Here is a 23,925-nt window from a genome sequence, read left to right as displayed (position 1 = left end):
TTTGTGTGTATTGTATTCAGCAGAGACTCCTGCTTGTTTGAATATTCGGCACCACACTGTATTGTGTCTGTATTGTTAGTTTCTGGGATGGAGACTGAGTTGGCTTTTCACAAAATTTGGAATAAAGGCAGAGACAAGGCGTGAAACGGATGGTCGCCCAGCAACTGATGGCTTGCTTTTTTTCTGGTCGACCTGTGATGTGAGTGTTTGTGTGCATATATAGTGTTTGTATATCTTTATTGACTTTAACATGGTTTGTGGGATTCATTGTCAGAGTTTTTTTTGGTTTCATTTAAACTTACTTGAAAGAATGGGCGATATTTAAAAAACTGTCTAAAATGTATAAATATTTTTGGAAGTTTAATTTTTCTTGAGTGGAAATTCATACACCTGCTCAGCATTGCAGGATATTTCTCATTTGGGGAGTCAAATATAAATATCACTGATCTTGAAATGAGATCACCAGTCTAGAAATGAAAATTATCAAGTATATCAAGTATTAGTAAAAACAATTCATGCATGAATTGACTGAACTGTGTGCAGTAAAAGTGCATTTCAACCCTGCAAGTTTATTGTGCTTATAGCAGCTGTCCGTGTTGAAGTGACCTGTGGCTTTCAGCCATTGTTCCTGAGAGAGTTTTGTTAATGCTTGGCAAATGTTACCATGATTTTTGAGAAAGTTAATCATTCTGCGGGCTTATTTTGTGAGTAATGCAGGTAAAGTGCAGCTAGGCACTATTTGTTATAAGGGCCCGAGCGTCGACAGCGGCGAAGGCCCTATTGAAACTGAAGGAATTCTTATTTTTCCCGGCAAATTAATCGCCTTTTTGAGGGCCTTAACATACTCAAAAACTTGCATTAATCCTGGTGAAAATTTACGTATTTTAAGGATTTCGGGAATAGGCGCACAAAAATGGCTCGCTAGCGCTCACTACAAAGATAAAAGAATTGAGCCCCTGCAGTACGTTTAACGTAGATTAACATATGTAGCATATCAAGACATACAAAAAAGGTCATTGGAGCCATACCCTAAACCCAACAGGATGTCTGCCATTTTGAATTGAAAGTTCGAAATTAGTGTGATTTTGGCCATTTCCACATGTCGTACTTTAACAAACTCCTCCTAGAGATTTCATCCGATCAACTTCAAATTTTGTCTGTGCCATCTTAAGACATTAAAGATGAAAAGTTATTAAAAGAAAAACGTTTTGTCCAACGGTGTGGGCGTGGCGTGGCGGCCATTTCGAGCATTTATCGATTAACAAAGAAGTTGTTGTAACTTTAGTGTAAATTGTCCAATTTGGCCGATTGACAAGGGTCCAGGCCTGAGGACATTTATAGGCCAAAATTGACTTTTGGTCATAGCGGCCCCCGCTGGCAACAGGAAATCAGCCTTATATGACAAACATCATCCGATTTACATGAAAGTTATAATGTGTGGTCTACATGTGATACTGAGCCGCCCCTATACTTTAACCACACCCACTTACTCAGGCAACATAACATTTGAACCGTTTAAGGTAGAGTCTTGTGTGAGGTGTCATTGAACTCAGCAGAGAGTTTCTTCTTCATTGTTGATGTTTTGGCCCGCCCCCCTATACTTAAACCACGCCCCTTTTATACTGGTGACCCATTGAAGGTAGAGTCTTGTGTGAGGTATCATTGAACTCAGCAGAGAGTTTATTTTTGATTGGTGATGGTTTGACCTGCCCCCTATTCTGTAGCCACGCCCATTTTTTATAATTTATGACCCATTTGATGTAGACCCTTGTGTGAGGTATCATTGAACTCAGCAGAGAGTTCCTTATTAATTAGTGATGGTTTGGCCCGCCCCCCTATGCTTAAGCCACACCCCCTTTCATAAATGGTGACCCGTTTAAGGTAGAGTCTTATGTGAGGTATCAATGAACTCAGCAGAGACTTCTTTTTTTATTGGTAAAGGTGTGCCCTATGCTTTGGCCACGCCCCCTTTCACAGCTAATGAACTGTATGACGTAGAGTCTTGTGTGAGGTATCATTGAACTCAGCAGGGAGATCCCTTTTCAATGGTGACGATTTGTACCGCGCAAATGCACGGTCGCAAGGAGCGGCGTCCGCCAGTAACCCTAATGCGCGCAGAAGCGTGAGGGCCCATCCAATGCTGCTTGCAGCTTTAATTTGCCTTGTTTCACTATACAAACTTCAATGTCAATGTGAGTATTGTCTGGTCTCTTTTAAAGCTGCTCACAGGCTATTGTGTTGCTTCTCTCTCTAACCTTGTTGACACACAGAGCTTGTGAGGTTATTGGTATGCTCCACCTCCATCCCACTCTGGCTTCACATGACCAAATCCCCAAGCTCTCACTAATAAGAATCAATACCTTGACTCTAAACCACTCTGACTTGTAGTAGAATTGTCCCATCTCTCTTTATACCCAAGTCCATTGCTGTGGTTTTGCTTAGGAAGGTTCCTAACTGAGTGAAATGACCCAGAATTATTTAAGTGGCAGCCATGATAAGAGCTGGTCGAATTCTCTGAATGCTAAAGGAAGGTGCTTCAATGCTTCCTTTCTTATCTCCTTTAGCACAGTACACTGCACCAGTCTTTAAGAAGGAAAGGAGATAATATAGTCTCACAATTCCTTGTGGAATTTATATCCCATTTATATCCCTATCTTTTATCTTAGCATACATTTAACAATTATTTTCATACAATAATACTAATTGGGACTAAGTTGATAAATATGAGTGGACAGGATGGTGAGCTTGAGCAACCATTCTCAATGTGAAAACAACCATTTTGTTTCAGTTGTAACTGGTAGCCTATACTCCTTACCGGGTTGTCGACGTTATTATAGCCTGCATGAAACAACGCGGTAAGAAGACACGGGGGTGAAGTATCTAAGTTGCGCTCATCTTCGGAACATTGTAGTTTCACCACGGCAGACCCACATCAATAACATCCGCTGTCCCATAATTACATAGTGAGTGAGCTGTCGTAGTTTCTGAGCACCACAGTTGTCTTTTCCTAAGTCTCTTTCACATTTTTCCTTGACCTTGTGATGTTTTCCATTGAGGTCAAGGAAAAGCGTTTAGGAAAAGACCATTTTTTGACAAATCGACTGCAGCCCTGGCCTCCAGCCTCTTGCTCTCCTTCCCTCTCCTCATGCCCTTACCTGTTACAATATCCTGTAACATTCTTTCCTAACTTTCTTCCTCCCTCTATTTTCCTACCCCTCTTGCCTTCCTTTTTCAATTTATTTTTCAGTGTGCAGAACTACAGATTCTATACTTCAATCTCTCTCCCTTTTTCTTTTTTTAAAATTCAGTCAGTTTCATCCTATTCCTTAGCTCTTTACATCCATTGTAGCTGTTTTTGACCACCTATTCTGCTGTTTCTTACTCTCTTACTTCATGTCTGTCATCCTTTCCATTTTTCCTCTATATGTTCCTTTTAAGGCTTTATTCAGGGTTCTATCTGATCTATCCCTCAAAAATGGTCACATCTATTCTATCTATCTCTCCAATCCTATTCTTGGTACAATCCATGGGGACTCACCCAGGGTGCTTGTATGTACGTGCATCTATATATATATATATATATATATATATATATATATATATATATATATATATGTATATATATGAATGTGCACGTAAAAATAAAAGGAAGAGAGAAGGGAAGTAGGAAGAACATGATGAAAGAGAAACTTGATCAGTTAATGTCATTCTCAATGTTAAAGTTTAACCCAGTTGTTAACAATTGTCTAAACAGATTACAGTATATAAAGTATTTTATTTTTGGCATTGCCAGTCTCAGTAGGATTTCCTGCTTTGTTGTAGAAGAGGGTCTTTTAATAGATGGTCTGACCACGGTGACGTCAATGCAAAAAGTATTTTAAGCCATAAAGAACTGTTCCTGTCACCCCCTGTTTAAAATCTAGACAAACAGAAGGTAGTGTAAATGAGAGAATTTAAAAGCACCCTGTAGCTGGCACACCACGCAACATCAGGTTTCATGTAATTTATTAGCTGACCTTGTTCCTGTGTTACTGAGCAGCGTAACCTGGCAACCCATTGTGGTTGGTGATACTGTTCCACCATCTTAAATACAAGCCATGGCCTGTTGTAAACTGGCTGTTTTGTATGTCCTTCCATTCAAAGAAACCTGCATTTTGCAGACTTTGGATGGGTGCTAAGGAGAGAAATGGAAGCACTTCTCAAAGGTTGAAGGATGAACATTGAAATGAAAATTGGGAAATATTGAAGGAATACTGACTGTTTTGGACATTTTCTGTCATTCTGGCGTGGAGGTACACACAAAGTACAAACTATACATTGACAGTATACTAAGGATTATCATGTAACTGTTTTAAAATATTAATTTAAATTGGCTTGGTGTTTTGTTTAGCAAAAGTTGAAAGAGGAACGTGAAGCTAAGCGGGCCCAGCTGGATGGAAGACATGACTACATCCTCAGCATTGTGGCTTCATGCCTGGGACTGGAGAAATCGGATGTGGAAGATGCCACACTGGAGGGCAATCAGGTATCCTGTATATTTACACAGACATTGTTTTGCATGTAGAATACCACAATAGCTCTAACTAAAAAGAAGTAGGTGTGGCAGCATTTGCAAGGCATTATGAATTCTTATTTTGTGCATCTACAGTAAGCGCTCAAACAACAACACAAGTTTGGGAGAGTGTTGTGTCTAATTTGCTGAAACCCCCCCCCCGTCTTTCTCAGATTGACCGCATGGAGCAATTCTTTGTGGCTGAGGGTCTTCCACACCTCATGTTCTACTATCAGAACACTGAGCCAATTGAAGCAGGTATCGTGAAAGTCACACCATGAATAAAATATGTGGACTATCTAATCAAGTCACATCAAGCTGAGGTGCTGTCTCTGTTTGAATCAATCTATGTGGGCAACAGCAATCACAGCAGTATTTTTTGCAGGTCTCCAAAATCACATTTCAATTAAAATGCAAATTCCCCAGTATCAGGATTATAGTAGGAAATCAAGCTAGTTGTGATGTGTGTTGTTTCCATGTTTCTGCAGCCTCTGCACCCTCCCAGCTTGTTGCCCAGCAGCCTGGTCGCAGCAAGACGTCTAAAGTGTTTGTGACAGACGGGAGGGATGTGGCGCTGACCGGAGTGTGTGTCTTCTTCACCAGAGCCAACACTTCTAAGATAATCACCTCTGAGAACATACACAGAGTGAGTCACTTTGTACCGTTTTGGAAATGGAAGCATGTAGGGTGGAGATTTTTTTTTACTGTGTTCTGTAGTTATCTTGAGCGACAAATCCAAACAGAGCGATTCTTTCAATGTAACAGAAGATGAAAGTTTCTAAAGACAAAAGAACATTTGATTTTGCTTGGCAGTGATTTCTCTTTGAGCCCATTCGTGTGATAAATGGTTCCCGAAGACAGAGTCTTTTCATCCAGAGCTAGCGAGACAATAGGGGAACAATAGCCCTCTGATGCAACGGGCAGTTCTGGCTATTGATTCTTGCTGACCACCTGCTGTCAGAAGCAAAGCTAATCACCACCACTGATAAATGGGCATGTTTGCTACAAGACTCTCGCAGCAAGAAGGGAAGGAAGGACAACTTTGATGTGTGTGTATATGTGTGTGAGAGAGAGAGCTTGCGTGTACAGGCCCCACTATGTGAGTATACTATCGGCCATGCAAGAGAGCAGTGTAAAAAATGATTACTGTATTTATAAAAAATGATTTAAATAAAATAACATAACATAATAGATACATAAGCAGATACAAATAGATACATAAATTAACTCAATTCAAGAGTTTTAATGATCAGGTATTGTGGTTGGGCGTCACCTCACACTTTTGCAAGGTTTTACAAATTGTACGTTACTGGCACATGAAGTGGGGTGTACCCACTCATGCTATCACAGATGCAGTGTTACAGTCGTATCCTTAAAGTTTTTAATTCAGTAAAATGTTGCATTTTCTTGCAATGACGTTTGGACATTTGTGCACTTTTGTCTCTTTCTAGGATGTACATTTTAATATGTTGGACACAACAGAGGTGGGTCTGTTAAAAAGTGTGGAGCAGTTGCTCTCTGAGATCTTCATCCCCACGCTGAGTAAGATGAACCATGGCTGGGGGGAGCTGGCCAGTCCGCAGGCCCAGGCTGTCAAACAGGACTTCATATCATCATTGGAAAGCTTTGTGTCTGTTTTGGCTGGAGCACAGGAGAGCCTGCAAGAAAAGGTAAGAAACAGACTCAACAATGATACATTTGATTGTCAATGTGTAAGTTGAATTCACAATATCACAGCCATGCCAGTACTTGGGAACCTAAATGTTGCTTAGCAAAAACACCGAACAATATATAATTATATGGATTGATATGGACAAATAAAGGCTGTCTGAACACAGTCTCTTCATTTAAATACATTGTATGGAGAAACTTGAATGAGCACACACAGGCACATCCAAATAAATTCTAGACACCACAGCAAAAATAAACCATGTCATGTCTCGCCTCCAGGTTACCCTAAAAGAGTGTGACACATTTGACCTGCGGGTGCTGAAAGGCCCGTCAGACTACATGGCAGCAGCCAACAGCACAGAGACCACAGAAAAGATAGAGGCCTGCATGAAAGTCTGGATCAAACAGATAGAACAGGTGAGATGTGTTTGGTAACAGGTAAGATGTTTTCCTCAAACCTATCGCATCGATTATTCATCCTTGAACTTGCTGTAATGTTGTGCTCCTCTTATGTTTTGCAGAGTAGCTTTTGGCCATATTTTGAAACATAATTTACTCTGAGATCAAAGTTTGCTTGAAAAGTCTTTAAATGTGCTTTGTATCACATCAAGCAGAAAAGGCTATGTGTAAGACAAATACTTCCCTATATATGTGGTAAATATTACATGTGCCTGGAGCAACAAATGCTTAAAATGCATGTTCATCCTAAAAAGCAGCAAACTATCTGGCACGGAGATGCAAAGTACATTTTTTATCATACTTTATTTAGAAGTATGGCTGAATGAAGTATTTTGACTGCACACATTATTCAAGAATGTTGTGTTTTCAATTGTATCTTATTTTTATGTTGACTTAAAGCAACACTATGTAACTTGTGCGGCTGTAGTTCTAATGAGACAACCTGTAGGGGGACAGAAGAGGGAAAAGTTAGATAGTGTTGCTTTAATGATCCAAATTAATTCAAGGTCCATTTTTGATGGATGCAAAACTACCACAATAAAATGGCCAAATATAATATTTGGAATTTAGGGAAAGCAAAGGATAAGTTGCAGAAATGATGCTTAAACAGTGAGTAGATATACAGTACATATCTTCTCCAGGTTCTAGCTGAGAGTGACCAGCTGAGAAAGGAGGCTGATGACCTTGGCCCTCGGGCTGAGCTGGACCACTGGAAGAAACGAATGTCCCGCTTCAACTACCTTCTGGACCAACTTAAGAGCCCTGATGTCAAGGCTGTACTGGGTGTGCTCTTGATGGCCAAATCTAAACTCATAAAGGTCAGACATTACTGTCACTCACTGCTAGGTTTAAGTGACTATATGTACCAGATGTACAAATGGTACTTAATACGACACTTAGCCCATTCTGCCAACATTGTAATTTAATAAAAAAACAAGTTTTTTTTTGTATAGTTGTGGCGGGAACTGGACACCAGGATCACTGATGCAGCCAATGAGGCCAAAGACAATGTCAAGTACCTCTACAGCCTGGAGAAGTTTTGTGACCCTCTGTATAACAGTGATCCTGTAAGAAAAAAAAAACTTGAATCTCTTTAATCTCACTGTATCCATGTTGAAATGCCCTTAAGTTGTGGAAATGCCATGTTACACAAATACTGTTCAACTGTCCATGTGTGCAAGTAATTAAGTTGTACAAACACTCACAAGCTATACATTTTGTTTCACCCCAGGTATCAATGGTGGATGCGATCCCGGGTCTGATCAATGCCATCAGGATGATTCACAGTATTTCTCGCTACTACAACACATCAGAAAAGATCACATCGCTTTTTGTCAAGGTAGGGGTGGCTGCTATGCAGCACAATGCAACAATGATGAAGTGGATCCCATTGAAGTAACAATTGGATTCAGCAAAGCTGGCAGCCTACAGTCTGGATATTGTCTTCATTTCATCCCTGAGATCTGTATCATTTTCACGTTTTTATGGATATATTAAATAAACCCTACTAAGGGCATTGCTACATTAAAGTGCTCATATTATGCTTTTTGGCTTTTTCCCTTTCCTTTATTGTGTTATATATCTTTTTTGTGCACTTTTTGAGGTTTACAAAGTGAAAAAGCCCAAAGTCCACCCCAAAGGAACTGCTCCAAACAGCTCTATTGTAGTCCAGCCTTTACTTCCGTGACGAACGGGATTCAATTTGTAACACACATTATAATACTCGCCTAGCTACCAGCGTGGCACGTCCTCATACTCTGCTTCTGACTGGCTAGTAGTCCCTACCTAGGTGCGGCGCATGTCAGACTCCCAACAACGATTGAACAGAAATGTGATGCCTCACTCTGTAGCTAAAACAAGCTCAACACACAGGGTGAAAAGAGCAGTACAACAAAAATATGGTGTTTTCTGAAAATTAAACCATGTAAACCTATTCTGATATAAACTCTAAATACAGTAATGAAACTGAAAATGAGCATAATATGAGCACTTTAACCCAGAGTGAAAAACAAGCATTATGAACAAAAAGGATTTGTAAAATTGACATTTCTAACATCCCAGAGCACAAATTCATGGGCTATATTATAGCACTTTTGCAGTTATTGCTCCTTTAACTTTTTGACATCCTTGCACATGATAATATGTGCACTAATATTGAGCTACTTCAGCTACATGTATAGTCTCAAGTTGTTTGGGTCCACAAATAATTAAAATGTATATCTTCATTTCACTATACCCATCAATACCTCCAGGTGACAAACCAGATGATCACAGCCTGCAAGGCCTACATCACAAATAATGGTTCTTATTCAATATGGGATCAGCCTCAGCAAGTTGTAGCTGACAAAATCAAAGCTGCAATTCACCTAAACCAGGTAATGCTTATTGGTAAAATATGGCATTTATAATTTCAATCATTTATCTCTCCTAGTTTTTCTGTGTTTACATTCTCGTCAAATGTGGTTTCTTTGCAGCTCTGTGGAGCTGTGTGTGTGTGTGTATATATATATATATATATATATATATATATATATATATATATATATATACACACACACACACACACACAATTGTTGCCACCTTGATATGGGAAATTAAAGTGACCAACTGTGTGTTCCAGGAGTATCAGAGGTATTTCCATAAAACCAAGGAGAAGCTGGAACTGACTCCCTCAGAGAGACAGTTTGACTTCAGTGAGATGTACATTTTTGGGAAGTTTGACACGTTCCAGCGACGACTCAACAAGATCCTGGAAATGTTCAGCACCATTTCCACTTACTCTGCCCTGCAAGACTCTAAGATAGAAGGATTGGAGACCATGGCCACCAGGTTTCAAGTGGGTATATTGTTAGATCAGACTGTTGTCAAGACATTTGTAATAACACAGAGACACAGTTGAACCTGTGCTTCTTCTGCCATTCATTGATGTTGGAAATGTGTCATTGCATGGCAAATGTAAAGCAGATGATTAAGCAGAAATATGTCAAAGAAGCATTTTTATAAGCAGAGAAATTCAAGACATTATTGTAATGGCAGTGCAGCTCAGGAGACCACAGTATGGGTCCAAAGGTGAATTTGAGTTTTGTTAATAAAGAGCTTCATACTGTACATTAGCTTGATCTTGCCACATTACTGTCTTTTTGCTTGGTTTCTTGTTACAGTATAACATTATAACACTTGAATGTCTTGAATTATTGTTTAGCTGTTTTCCCTAGAGAGTATATTGATGTGAGATGTCTGTTTGTTTCTGCTTCCTTGGATGTAGACTGCAGACATGCAGGGAAAATGGGAGGTAATGTCTTACCGCAATCGTCAACTTTTAGTAGGCTAATGCATGGCCCATTTTTATAGTTGACAGCATACAGTGGTAAAATTCATAGACATGACATTTTACCACTGTACATATCACTTAACAACAATATGACTAACTGCATGGAACATGAACAGAGAACCAACTTCAAAATTTGTTGCTTATTTATTTTCTTGCGCAATTGACTAGTCAATGTTTTGCATGTTGTCCAGTTTATTAGAATATTTGATGTATGAGTGTATAGAAATATAACTTGTACATATATGTGTGCATGCCTGTGTGTTTGTGTGTGGTATAGGCTATTGTGCTGAACATGAAGAATAAACATTACAGTTTCCTAGACCAAAGGAGAACTGACTTTGATGTTGACTATGAAGAATTCTGCAAAAGCACCTCTGAGCTTCATGTAAGTTTACTATTTCAGACACAAATAATTAGTTTGTTTCCTCTACAGTGTACAGTACAATTAATGGGCCTTCACGTTTCAGTTATTACGGCTGATTAGGCTTCTGCTCAGGTTAAAGTTGGATGGGGCAATGCAAATCTGTACATACCCACACTATGCTGAGAAAAGGTTTCATTAGGCAATAAGTGAAAACACCTGTGACTTACGTTGTTACACATGACCCAGGATGGATTTGTATTTAAAAATATCCTACTCGACTGTCCCCTTTGTAATTATTACTTTGCCATTGGCCTTTGTTATTCCAGAATCAGCTGAAGAGTTTCATGGACAGCACCTTTGAAAAAATTCTAAATACAGAGAGAGCTCTAAATGTGCTGAAGAAATTTGAAAGGTAACCCATTTTTTTTTTAGCACTTGCTATCTTCCAATGCATGGTCATCTAAACAATTATTTCTCAGTCTGGTGCTCAACACAGAAAACTGCTAATTCTCTATTCTACCAGCTCATTACTAGTTAATTGCATTTGCAAGCAGGAAGATGTGATTGCTTGAATACCCTATTACAGTTTATTCTACTCTCATCTAATTTATTTAATTCTTCTAATATTGGTTGTTTATTTTTGAATTTATTTTATTTTTGAACTCACTAAAAACAGACTGGGCATCCCAGACCTTGGCATTGATGAGATGTATCAGCGAATTCTGCAGAACTATGGTCGGGACATTGAAATGGTCTCTCGTATATACATGAAGCAGAAACTAGACCCCACCATTGGCCGGGACTTGCCCCCAGTGGCGGGCCGTATACTGTGGGCTCGGCAGCTGTCCAGCAGGATCCAGGGTCCCATGGATCTCTTTCAACAGGTAATATTGAATGTCTGCCTCTATACAATGACATTTGGCTTCGCCTAGGTGTTGTTTGTTGTTGATTTACAGTAGAATTGTCAGTGCACTTTTCTTCTGGAGTTATACAGTACCATTCGATCCCTGTGTAGCATCCTGGTGTTCTTTCCACACCAGAGGCCAAGAGGATCATCAGGGACTTTAACAGGCTAGCAAGGGTCCTGTTGGAGTATGAAATACTATACCATCACAGTTGGATGCAAAAGGTAAAGGGATGATGCACATAAAATATGGATATTTATAGTCTAATGATCCTATACAGCATGCACATACACCTGAGTGTGTTTTCTCCCCTCTTATCCACACTCAATGCCTTCGATCTCTCACCAATCTCTCTTTCTTTTACCTCTCCTTTCTCACAACCCTCCCTAAACAACCCAACCCACGTCGATACCTCCTGCCCAGATGGAGGATGCCCGGGTCGGCCTGCAGGCCTCTCTCCTGGTCAGGTCTCCACAGACAGGGGAGCTGTTTGTGAACTTTGACCCTGAGATTCTGACCCAGATCAGGGAGGCAAACTGCATGACAAAGATGCATTTGGAGATCCCGCCATTCGCTGCTTTGTTGCAGCAGAAAAGGGACACCCTGAAAAAGAACTACAATAAATTACAGGTGGATAGTAAATGAAGTTGTACACATCTGCAAATACATACAATTTAAAGAAGCAATATGAGGAGCCAAAGTTAAATGTGCATTTATGAAAAAGTATGAAAGCCGGTATTCTTTGTCATAATTAAATTAGAAAGCCATACATAATCTAAAGGTACATACATTATATAAAAGTAGGTCACTCCAATTGTAGCCTACTTACAGCATTCTCCACTGATTAAATCAGTTCAATATTTTTCCCTTCCAGTTAATGTTGAGTGAGAACACCAGAGTGCGGAGCAAGATTCAAAGTGCTTTTGAACAGCTGGCCATGCCACATGTAGCTAAGGTAAGATATGGTTATGATATAACCCAAGTTGCATTTTAAAAATATAGCCCATATCCTGCATGCTATTTGTTTATTGGATAGAGGTTCATACAATATATTATTATATTCATACATCTATGATTAATATAATTCTAATTAAAAGTAACTACCCAAGATCTAACTTGTAATTAATGATAACATTTGAAATTATTTAACAATTTATTGGCTCATAGCCTATTTTTGCTCTCTTTATTAATGAGTAGGCTGTATAGGCCTATTCAATGTCTAATAATTATATCATTGTTTTAAGTAGCCTACAGAACATTAAGGGGATCTTATTAAAAACTACAGTCACAATGATTTATAGTGAGTATAGAGATTTAATCCGCTACAGAGGCTAATGTCATTTTTAATTAGCCTATTGCATGTCATGTGCTATTCACAAATTGTAATTCAGTTTGGAGCACAGGTGTGTGTAGCCAACCCCTCCCGTCCAGGTGATCCCAATTTCTGTTTGGTAAGGCCTCTATGGACCTCGAGTACTTACACAATCAGTTCTCCGCACTTTCTGTGTGTGTAATGCTAATATGGAAACGTTTGCCGTTAGCCTAATGACAGCCATAACGTGCGTAAGAAGAAGAAAACAACAACAACAACACGAAAGAGACCAAGTTAATTTACTGCATTAACGTTCGGTACAGGTGAGCTTTCTAGCTAGGCTGTAGTATTATCAACTAAACTCATGGATAGGCTGACATAGGCTAATGTGTTACAAGTTGCATGTTATTTATTTTTTACTGGAAAGAAACAGAACATTCAGAAGGGTCAGGGAATCATTGGATAATGCATTATTCATTTGTAATTAGAAAACGGGCCGATGTTTTGCTTTAGCAACAATAACTTTATGCTAGCATGGCTCGCGCCTAACTACGATCCACCAAATGAATCCCGTTTGTACAGTAGCCTATTTCCGTCCAAATAATAATGCGACTTTGTTGGTGGTAGTATGTTACCGGTGAAAAAAATCTGAGACTAGTATGTAAAAGTAAAGCTGTTTTATCCCCCTGCAACAGGTGGTGTAAGTTAATAGCTTTATTGTTAAGAATTTATACTAAAGGTATGAATTATCATCAATTCCTGCATGACTTCATGCATGAAAAAGCATGAATTCATTAATGAACTATCAGTAAGGATTAATAGTAGCCTATCTCATGCATGACTTAATACAGGAAAAAATATGTTAATTTATGCATCAAAGGTATTTCAATCATTATGATTATTATGTGCGCCACAACGAAAATGAACAACTGTTGGAGAGAATTGATGAGGTTTTGTCATTGCTTTTAAAAAAAAATACAGGATGCAAAAGAAAAATAAATGTTTCAGGTTAAGAAATCATATTGTTTTTGACTTTTCTCTGTTTTTTTCCCCTAGTGAAATAATTGTACCTCCTCAGGCTTGTTAAAATACTTTATTAAACAGCTTTGGTGGAGCTGCTTTTGTCTTATTGGGACCCAAGTAGACATATTAGGAGTAGCTTACATGATTATAAAGGAATAAGACCTTTTTTTTTTTTTTTTTTTTTTTTTTTAACTAATATTTAACATGCGACGGAATGCAACTGACACATCCGCTACTGTACAAAGTGCATCATCATACATCACTGACTTGACAGGTGGATGAGGCTATACAACCAGGTTTGACCTCCATCAACTGGACCTCTCTGAACATAGACAAGTACCTTGGCCGCATCGACAAGGCTTTGGGTAAGCAACAAATCCAGCAATATCAATGACCCACATGCTGACACATAAGACATCCTGCAACTCATTACTGGCAGCATCTGAAAAGATTTTTATTGATTCCTTTTGTATTGCTGTTGGTGTGAGTCTTCTCATAAGTAACTCTCTATGCTCTACATTTTCTTTTTATCCTTTTATCTGCCTCCTCTTTCACCACTCTCTTACCTTCTTCCAATGCTTGACAACTTCTTTCTCTCCTCTTCTGTTGGTCTGTGTCGCTGTCTTTGTCTTGTCTCTCCAGTTGACCTGGAGCTGTTGATGGACAGGGTAAATGACTTGGTGGAGTTTAGGATAGATGCAGTACTGCAGGAGATGAGTGGATCCACACTGTGTGTTTTGCCAGAGGATGAGCCAGTCACCTGTGAGGAGTTTGTTCAGACTACCAGGGTAAATAAATGCAAAGTCTCTTTCAAATAAAACAACAATATTAGTCTGTAGCTATAGTTTTACTAAGCCCGCCTTCTAAATTATGCAACACCCCCAGCCCCCACCTCACTTGCTATAATTTGATAAATGTTATGATTAGATAAAAATTGAATTGCATGCAAAGGAGCTTTAATACACTTCTCAAATAATAGTTTTTATTCTCTGAAGGCATTCATTCAATTATTATCAATTACATAAATGGTAAATTTTGTACAACATATGTTAATATGCCCTCCATCAAGGCTATTTCTATATATTTGTTGTGACACTGCTTGTGGATGAGCACAAAGTGGCTCATTAGCAGTCAAGGCCACATGTTATCAATCATGATGTATTGTTGTGATGAAATAGCTGCTAAGTTTATCAAAACAAAGTTATGTGAATGACTGACTGCTGACAAAGCAGTATATTGTATCATACAATGATATAAAGTACATATTGACTCATGCAAATTCCAACCCATGTCACGGGATGTCCATTACTGTGTAGACATTGCTGATAGTTATTAAAGCTCACATTATTTGATTTTTTTGCCCAGATAACTTTATTATAGTTCTATATGTAGAGTTGAATTAGGGTGAATTAAAAATAAATTACGTAATTTTCTTTTATGCAGTGAATCAATCATGTGCCCTTGGTATCCAGAAAAAGAAATATATCCAAAGAGTATTATTGTCGTTGAAGCTTCCCTGGTTTAATCCTAAAGCTAATGTTATGCTGCAGTGCACTACCACTTATATGACATATTTTATATATATATATATATATATATATATATATATATATATATATATATATATATATATATATATATATATATATATATATATATACATATTTGTATAGGACCTGTGCATAAGACAAGCCCAGAGTCTCCACACTAAGAGCTCACTGGTGGAGGAGGCTGCTAATGAACTGATCAACATGCTGCTGGAGTTTGACCACAACCAGAGAGAGGAGGTGGAGAAGATAGAGGAAGAAAGCTGCGCTGAGAGCAAGACCATAGACCACATTGACAGTGAAGGTATACTAACATTTTCTTTTTGAGAACAAATAGAATGGGAAATGTAAAGGTGCAATGGAACTTACTAGAAGAAATAAGGTTAATATCAAATCTCACATCAGAACAGATGCATGAAATAATAGAAAGGGCAACACTAATAAGGCCACAATTTGTTATAACTTTATTAGTTCAACTTTAATTGACGTCTTGCCTCTTTTTAAGCTTATGCAAGGCAATCTGAAACCCATATACTGATAAAACCCATATACTGATAAAACAGAGTTACTGATATATATATATATATATATATATATATATATATATATATATATATATATATATATATATATATATATATATATATATATATATATATATATATATCTCTATCTATCTCAAGTTTCTGTTTGTATTTGCTATGTTAGAGGGGTCTAATATATGGCTAAAGGGGTCAATGTTCACCATAAATGTGCCGCTTCTTGCATCTCAGGTGAAGATGAAGGCCGCTCAGAGGGCCGTCTCTTCTCGAGAAACACCTTGCTCCCTCCTGCAAGCGTTGGCCCTTCCTCTCCCTTGGTGAGGAGGAAGAAGAAGAGGGACCTGATGGAAGTGATGGAGGAGGAAGCCCAGGAGCTGCTCTCCTACTTTAACCACCGCCACGTGGATGCTTTGCTCAGATTGACACGCAACACCCTGGAGATGCTACGCAAGCGTATCCACGCCTCCTCGCTCATGAATTTCTTGGGTGGGTCTTGCGTACTGTAACCATTTAGCTGCTCTCAGTATTTGGCCATATCTTAATATAAAATTATTTCTAAAATATTTTTTATGTAAAAGCTACATTTTTGTTTTTATTTAATCATGACCAGGGGCGATTCTAGGATCAGACCTTTAAGGGGACTCAGCTCCTAATGAGAATGTGACATGGGTACATTGCCATGCAAAAAAAAAACAACTGCTAAATCAGTAATTTCATTAGCCGATAATCTCTGAGATAGTTACCGAACAACAACAACGTCAGCTAATGTTTTTAACTAAACCTGACACTTTATAAGTCACAGTAATAACGACCAATTTGACACAATGTTCTAACATTCAGCAATTTGAGTTGCTTACGTTTCAATTTGGGTTCTAATCTGAGCCATGAAATTACCAATTTCTCCTCTGGGGACTACCAACGTTAAACTTCACAACCACACTCCTGCTCTCCCTCTGACAGATTAGATAGAACGAGACTCAGCCAAAGGAGGGAGTCTGGCACAACCACCTCCGATTGGCCAACACTACGTTTCTGTTGACCCTTTCCTTGACTGGGTTCATAGCATTGGTGACAGCGACACAGGATATTACTCCTGTTTCAAGCCCTTTGAACCTGTAATTGTTTGTCCTTTGTCACTAACAGACAAGTTTGGAAACTCTAACTTGAAGCACTAGTGTCAAGTTTGATATATTTTTGTTATTATAATTTTTAGGGGGGCTGAGATTTAATTGGGTTTGAGCCCCCCCTAAAAAGGGTCTAAGATTGCCAATGATCATGACTTGTCAAATGATGTACAGTAAAAGCATTTTTGGAAGGCAAAAAAGTATCAAATAATAAAACAATTATCCTTCTTCTGTTGGAAGCAAGTATTAGGTACCATGAGTTCTGACTTGAGATGTTGATTGTTGCCCGTTCTGTCCACTGAGTTCATAAAATATCCATCTTTGGACATTACCACACTGTGTCAGAGCTTCTCTTCTTTCCCCGTGTAGCTGAGAGTGACTCACCAAGTCGTGGCAAAAGCAGCGGTCAGCAGGCAATCTTTAGAGTCAATGTGACCCTCTCCATCCCTAACATCACCATGGTCCCAGCTCTGGAGGAGGTCCAACAGGCTCTAAACCGGGCTGTGGAGTGTGTGGTCAGTGTCAGCAAAGGAGTCAGCCAGTGGAGCAAGGAAAGGATCTCCAAGGTGGGTTTAACCGAGCAATCATTTGTGAAAAGTAATGGAGTTATACATCTGAAGAACCTTTGAATTGAAAGAATTGCTCTCTAGTCTATCACAAAAGCCTTGAAGTCTTCCCTTATGTCCGTTTCCCCTTTGCAGAGAAAAATGAATGAAAGACGGATGGCGGCTCTGAAACGGGACAGTTCTGAGAGTGAATCAGAGGATGGAGCAACAACATACAGAAGCCTGGCTGGTATGAGAGGACATGAAACCTTACCTTACTTATCCTCAGCAGTTCAACAACTCAACACTGACTTCAGAGAGATTTATCCATATTGTTTCCAACATGCAGACCAGAACATTTATTATTAGCTACTGCACCACAGTCACTTGATAATCAAATATCCTTATTTTACAGCTCAGCACAGCAAAGCCACAACTGACTAGGATCAGATAGAGATGTGTTGATGGAAATGACATGAATATGTCAGTGGTTTTGGAAGGAAGACATTTAAACAAACAACATTTTAAAATTTAATTTGAGTAGAGCAGCCCTTTCAGTCACATTGCACCCCTGCTATCATGGAGGTAAAAATGTGAAACATAATAATGGATGACAAAGCAGGGTGATTGATTTGCTTATTTGAATTAAAAAGTTGGATATGAATAGGTTCTATATTGTTTATATAAAAACTTTTAGGTTTAGGTAACATGCTATTTAAGGCAACCACTGACACAAGAAACAGGCATTTTATGTTTGAGGAATCATTCGCCAGTGTCCACACCTGTAACTCCTAACTCAACCTCATCATCAACACTTGTTAAAACTCGCTAAACAATCCTTTATGGATGTATAATTATAAATGAAGGATTCCAAGCAAAACCCAAGCTGTTTATGAGGAGTGTAATGATACATTGATATGGATCGATTTATAGATTCAATGATCAATGATCCAATATCAACGATGCAAAGTGAAAATATTGTTACATATCATCGCCTTTATTTGGAAATTCCGACTTTATATTTGTTGTTTTTATTAAATAGAATAGTTTTGTGTTGATTGAAATTACTGGAAGAGGTCATTAATAAATCAAGTCAAATCATATTTTAGTTGCTTTTTAGAGTTGTGTCTCATATCCATCGCAGGCCCCTGAATTGAATCAAATTGAAATTGCAGGGAATATATCAGCAAATATCACATTGCTGTCCAAAAGATCAGTTTAGTATTGTATTGTGATAAAACGCTTTAAAAATGTTTCGATCCATAACCCCCCCCCCCCCGTACATTCACAACAACTGTCCTCCAAACTCTTTACTTTTTCAGAGGGCAGCACCTCAGATATGTCAGCATCTGTAATCCAGGCTATCCCATTCCAAGCTAGAAACTACTACAAGAGTGTGTCTGAGAACAAGGAAATAGTCAAACTAGTGTCTGTTCTCAGCACCGCCATCAGCTCCACCAAAAAGGTATGTATATAATTGGCCTAACCTGTACGGAACAAGGAGAAACAAATTAAAGATGCATACATCAGAATCTAAACTGTATTGTCCATCTATTGTTTTTTTAAATATCTTTGATATATTTTTAATATGTATTATACCCTGTCTGCTTCAACAATAACAGTTTGTCCACTGTAAATGGACAAAGGGAGTCACTGTCATTTCTTACATAACTCCTGTTTTATAGGAAGTGATGACTGCTCTGGACCGTTTTAGCCGTTACCATCACATCTGGAGAAAGGACCGTGAAGACACCATGCGAAAGTACAATAAACAAAATGTCTGACTGATATTCTTATCTGACTCTACAACTGAGAACTAACAGTTTTATTTACCATGCATCAAGTAACTGCCAGTGAAAACAGCTTTATGTCAACGCTATTTGATTTTTTTTTGTTTGTTTTTTTACAGATTCATCCAGGGCAGTCCCTTGCTATCAGAGTTTGAAAGCCAAATTATTTTCTATCGAGATCTGGAGCTGGAAATAAACTCTGAACCAGAGTACATCACTGTAGGAGCTTTGGCTCTATTCACAGGTTAGATTAAGTTGCAATATTTTGCTGGAATTGTAACTAGCTGTCCATTGGTACTAACAACACATTGAAAATGTCTTCATTATGGATAAGGCATCTGAAAAGAACTTTATACAAACACAAAATATAAAATTGACCTTTAGCCAATTCATCACTGATCTCTGCATGCTCACATGTATTTCTTTGTACCAGCGGACCTGAAGATGTCCCTCACTGCTGAAACCAAGAACTGGATGGTGGACTACGGACTGTACTGTAACAAGAAATATCGCTCAGACATGGAGCAGATCTTTGCTTTTGTTGATGAAGCAGGAAAGAAACTGAATAGGCAGATCAAAGACCTGGATGACATTCGCATCGCCATGGCAGCACTCAAGGAGATCAGAGAGCACCAAATATCTATTGATTTTCAAGTTGGTCCCACAGAGGTAAACACAGCATTAGGTCTTTCATACAGCATGGTAGTTGCTGACCCCCTTTCCAGACACACAATTGGACTAGGACTAGATGTTTTCAGTAGTGTACATGAGAGCATTTCAGCAGTGTTCGAGTGTTTCAGGAGTGTATGGTGAATGGGTTTCAATAGCAAATTGTATACATGAACAGAAAGCATTTGCATAATGTTTATGAAAGCCTTTAGAGTTCTGTATCAAAAAGCTCAAAGGCAGTGCAGAGGAAGTGCAGGAATTGAAACTCTTACATGTTTTATGTCAATGTTTGATTCATTTGACAAAGTTATATGTATATATTTGCCAATATTTGTAGATGTCAGGTGAAAGTTTTTTTCATCCTCACAGGAGTCTTATGCCATGCTTCATAAATATGAACTGTCAGTGGCAAAAGAGGAGGCTGATAAGGTGGATACGCTGCGTTACACATGGGAGAAGCTGCTGTCCCGGAGCACAGAGATACAGAATGAGCTCGTTGCCCTGCAGCCCAACTTCAGAGGAGAGCTGGTCAGCAATGTGGAGACCTTCCTGGAAGACTGTCAACACTTTTACCAGGATTATGACAAGGTAAAAGAAAAAAGAGACAAAAAATGCAAGATGCATATGCATGTCTGTACAGACAAAGGCTCAGACAGCCCTCACCATCAACGCCTGTATAATGCTAACTTCCCTTCAAGGATCAAGGATTTAATTGAAATTAAATTTGGGCTAACACAATTAATACAGTATATAAAACTACAGTATGCAATCCTAACCTGGATTATTAAATAACAAATTTACAAGTTGCTGCCAGTAGAAATGGTTAATGCATGTAGGGTCTGAGCTGCAAAGTCCACATACACACTATGGTTCAACTGATCAGTACACAGTATAACAAACATCTGCACGTTAATTAAACAAAACCTGCATTCTGTATTATAAGGGAAACAAAGAGAGAGAGACAGAAAAAGCACTGCTGCACTGGTGGTGGTAACTTTGTGATTAATGTATTAGTATTATAATTATTAGTGTTTATATAGCAAATACAAACCTTTAGAAATCGCTACAGAGCTGTTAAAGCTGACTGACAGCTCATCCAGCTGTGCCATTGTCATCGGAAAATTACGTTTAATTTTCCTACAAACGTGTTTCCTTGATTTCTCTCTCCTCACAACTTTTCCTTGCATCTCTCCTCGCTTCTTCAGTGAAAAGGACAAAGATGCATGAGGGAAACGTTGATAGATTTAAGAGATTAAGATTAAAGAATTGGGATGTACCCATAGACTTACTTTTTCCTCTCTGCTTCAGGATGGCCCCATGGTGGTAGGGCTAGCTCCTCAGGATGCCAGTGATAGACTCATGATGTTCCAGGTTTGTTTCTGACGATTTGAGCTGAGCATGATAACTGTGCTTGCTTTTTTCACTGTGTGTAATATGTATACATGGGGAATCAAATATATTATACTGCAAATGTAAAATGGCTGAAAAACATGATGGCTAAATTAGGTACATTTATATGATTTTTATTTCAAGTACTGTACTGATTTGGTATATTTTTTTGCCATTCCTTTTTTCTTTAGAATCGATTTGACAACCTGTTCAGGAAGTACATCACTTATACAGGTGGAGAGGAGCTGTTTGGACTTCCTGTTACCCAGCATCCCCAGCTGTTGGAGATAAGGAAGCAGCTGGCGCTGCTGCAGAAGTTGTATGGCCTTTACAACAATGTCATCGAAACAGTCAATGGTTACTATGATATCCTCTGGGCTGACATCCACATTGAAAAGATCAATAATGAGCTACTGGACTTTCAGACAAGGTTAGACAGTGTTTTTTTTTTTTATATTAATCTTCATACTACATTTAAAGTTTCCCAGTCGGTAAACATGGATGTAAACGATGCTGGAATTAAAATATAAAAAAAAATAGTCTTTATGAGGAAAGAAATGCACTAGACTCTTTGTTAGATCTCAAGGATACACACAGTGTGTTTTAGTGCGTAACACTTAATGTAAAAATAACTTTAGTTTGTTTATAAGAAAGCACCACAGGGTCGCTTTAAGTAAATTAAACTGATCAGTATTTAACGATAGTTACGTATCGTAACTCCAGATTCTATGAGTATAGGCATAGCCCCCTAAGAGCTGTTGCTATTGGGTTTATCCCTCGCTCATGCACAGTTGTGAAGATTTCTTCTGCGCCCTTGTGCCTTGCACGGGCCTCTCTTACATCCGCATTTACTGTATATTACAGCTGCGAGACCAGAGATCTGCTCCCAACATCAGCATTTTTCTTCAGCCAATGTTAGTGAAGCACGTGGCATGGATCTATGCCTATACTCATAGAATCTTGAGTTACATTACGTAACTATCGTTCTATTTAGATATAGAGCTGTTGCTATTGGGTTGACACCAAAAATCCACAAGCAGATAGCATAGACTAGCTCCTCTTCCTTCTCACACTGTACAGACTTTTATGTTACAAAATTATGTTGTTTGCTTAAAAACCTGATAGGCTCCATGACTGGCCTGCTTAACGTTGTTGTGAGGACCTGCCGCATGGATTCTGAAGGTGCTCCATGATTAAGATTAAAATCATTAATAATGCAAAGCACATTCCTCATGGGCACTCTGGTGTAGGAGGATGGAGACATGGCATATCAGATCTAATAGCGCATCACATGCCGTTAAGTGCGGATAAAACCGAGTGAATCATGCAGACACATCGCGCAATGAAAGCAGATGAAAAAAGGCACGGAGATGCCCAAGACGCCCTTGTGCAGATGTCAGCCACTGTCATACCTCTGAGGAGGGCCGTGGGTGCTGATAACGCTCTCGTGGAGTGTGCCCAGATTACTTTACACTAAAAGCGTGGGTGGTAACCTCACACATCCGGTGAGACAGCTGCTGTTTTGAAAGAGCCACGTGAGTGTTATATAGTGAACGAACAGCTACTCGGCCGTCTGCTGTGCGTAAAACATACTGAGATAACGCACTCTCTGGGCAGACTTGGTGAGGCGCTTATTCCGCTTCTCTGTTATGAGGCGGAAGGAAGAAACCCTCAAGGTAAGACATTTTAGACCAAAAATAGTTAGGCTGTAAAGTAGCTGTGCTCCCATCCTCTCTAATAGAAAAGTAGGATGGTAAACACACACATGTGCAACATGTGTGTGTTTACTCACATCCTAGAGTAGCCACTACGTGACTCGCGGGCATCAACACCAGCAGACGCATCAGTGATAGCGCTGACACCACCATGTGAGGCGCAATGTGTGACAGCGGAGAGTTTAATGCATCCAGCCTGGTTTTCATAGTGGCGGAGTTTATGTCCACACCAGATAAACTACTGTGAGAGGATCGGGGAACCCTTTTGCCAGTTTATGGAGACCGCTGCAGTGGCGACTCTTGCCCACCAAAGAGATCCCCTTCTGGGATGTCTGGGTGTCGCCGCTGTTGGAATCCTTACCTTACCTGACTGTCCGTCCGGCTACCATCGTCTGCCGCTTCAGTTCCTCCGTCGGTAAGCGGGTGCAGAACTGCTGGCGGGGTACACAGGCGGACACCGCTGTTCTTCAAAGTCTTCAAACTGCTTGTCGCTGAAGAAAAATAGGGAGCAGATCTCTGGGCTTACAGCTGTAAGAGAGAGAGAAGCCCATGCAGGGCACAAGGGCACAAAAGAAATCTTCACAACTGCGCATGCGTGAGGGATAAACTAGCAACAGCTCTTAGAGGACGAAGCCTTTACGAAATAGAACTGTTTTACCCAATTTGTGCTGACCTGAGCTAAATTGGAAGTAAAAGGGACAGTGAGAAACTCCAGAAAATATCATGCATCCTCTACTGAACTGGAACGAGCAAAACCAGACTAAATAGAACTCATTTGATAAGGTGTTTTACCGATTAAACTGAAAAAGCGGCTTTCTCACATAGCAATGAGGCCAGCTAAGTGACCACCAAATTCAAAGACTACCATATGAATTTTTCCTGGCTTGATACAAAGTAATTTCCCTGGAATTATCTGATAAAATGTTTTTTCATGAAGCACTGCATACATGCTTCAAAGGATTTCAATTTCACTATTTCCATCCACTA

The 23,925-nt window shown here is 39.2% G+C and overlaps 1 protein-coding gene across 3 annotated transcripts in view; it reads left to right on the top strand.

Annotated features, from left to right (window-relative positions):
* dnah5 (dynein, axonemal, heavy chain 5) overlaps window positions 1-23,925 on the top strand; it is a 101,828-nt gene that overhangs the window by 6,853 nt on the left and 71,050 nt on the right. Inside the window, exons 3-31 of one of the 3 annotated variants that reach the window (XM_028579917.1) lie at window positions 4,391-4,525; window positions 4,726-4,810; window positions 5,041-5,198; window positions 6,004-6,222; window positions 6,503-6,640; window positions 7,324-7,500; window positions 7,636-7,749; window positions 7,914-8,021; window positions 8,935-9,057; window positions 9,303-9,518; window positions 10,291-10,398; window positions 10,704-10,789; window positions 11,054-11,261; window positions 11,393-11,506; window positions 11,706-11,912; window positions 12,157-12,237; window positions 13,892-13,982; window positions 14,260-14,405; window positions 15,291-15,468; window positions 15,938-16,192; window positions 17,200-17,396; window positions 17,532-17,625; window positions 18,698-18,840; window positions 19,061-19,137; window positions 19,285-19,409; window positions 19,599-19,834; window positions 20,204-20,422; window positions 21,143-21,205; window positions 21,415-21,653. In XM_028579917.1, coding sequence (XP_028435718.1) covers window positions 4,391-4,525; window positions 4,726-4,810; window positions 5,041-5,198; window positions 6,004-6,222; window positions 6,503-6,640; window positions 7,324-7,500; window positions 7,636-7,749; window positions 7,914-8,021; window positions 8,935-9,057; window positions 9,303-9,518; window positions 10,291-10,398; window positions 10,704-10,789; window positions 11,054-11,261; window positions 11,393-11,506; window positions 11,706-11,912; window positions 12,157-12,237; window positions 13,892-13,982; window positions 14,260-14,405; window positions 15,291-15,468; window positions 15,938-16,192; window positions 17,200-17,396; window positions 17,532-17,625; window positions 18,698-18,840; window positions 19,061-19,137; window positions 19,285-19,409; window positions 19,599-19,834; window positions 20,204-20,422; window positions 21,143-21,205; window positions 21,415-21,653 — 4,340 coding nt within the window. Of the gene's footprint in view, window positions 1-4,390; window positions 4,526-4,725; window positions 4,811-5,040; window positions 5,199-6,003; window positions 6,223-6,502; window positions 6,641-7,323; window positions 7,501-7,635; window positions 7,750-7,913; window positions 8,022-8,934; window positions 9,058-9,302; window positions 9,519-10,290; window positions 10,399-10,703; window positions 10,790-11,053; window positions 11,262-11,392; window positions 11,507-11,705; window positions 11,913-12,156; window positions 12,238-12,662; window positions 12,918-13,891; window positions 13,983-14,259; window positions 14,406-15,290; window positions 15,469-15,937; window positions 16,193-17,199; window positions 17,397-17,531; window positions 17,626-18,697; window positions 18,841-19,060; window positions 19,138-19,284; window positions 19,410-19,598; window positions 19,835-20,203; window positions 20,423-21,142; window positions 21,206-21,414; window positions 21,654-23,925 lie in introns of those variants that run through there. The other 2 variants (XM_028579919.1, XM_028579918.1) reach the window with 2 other exon arrangements.

This window comes from Perca flavescens, chromosome 6 (assembly GCF_004354835.1).
Source record: "Perca flavescens isolate YP-PL-M2 chromosome 6, PFLA_1.0, whole genome shotgun sequence".
NCBI lineage: Eukaryota > Metazoa > Chordata > Actinopteri > Perciformes > Percidae > Perca > Perca flavescens.
This window is presented reverse-complemented; position numbering and strand designations above follow the sequence as displayed.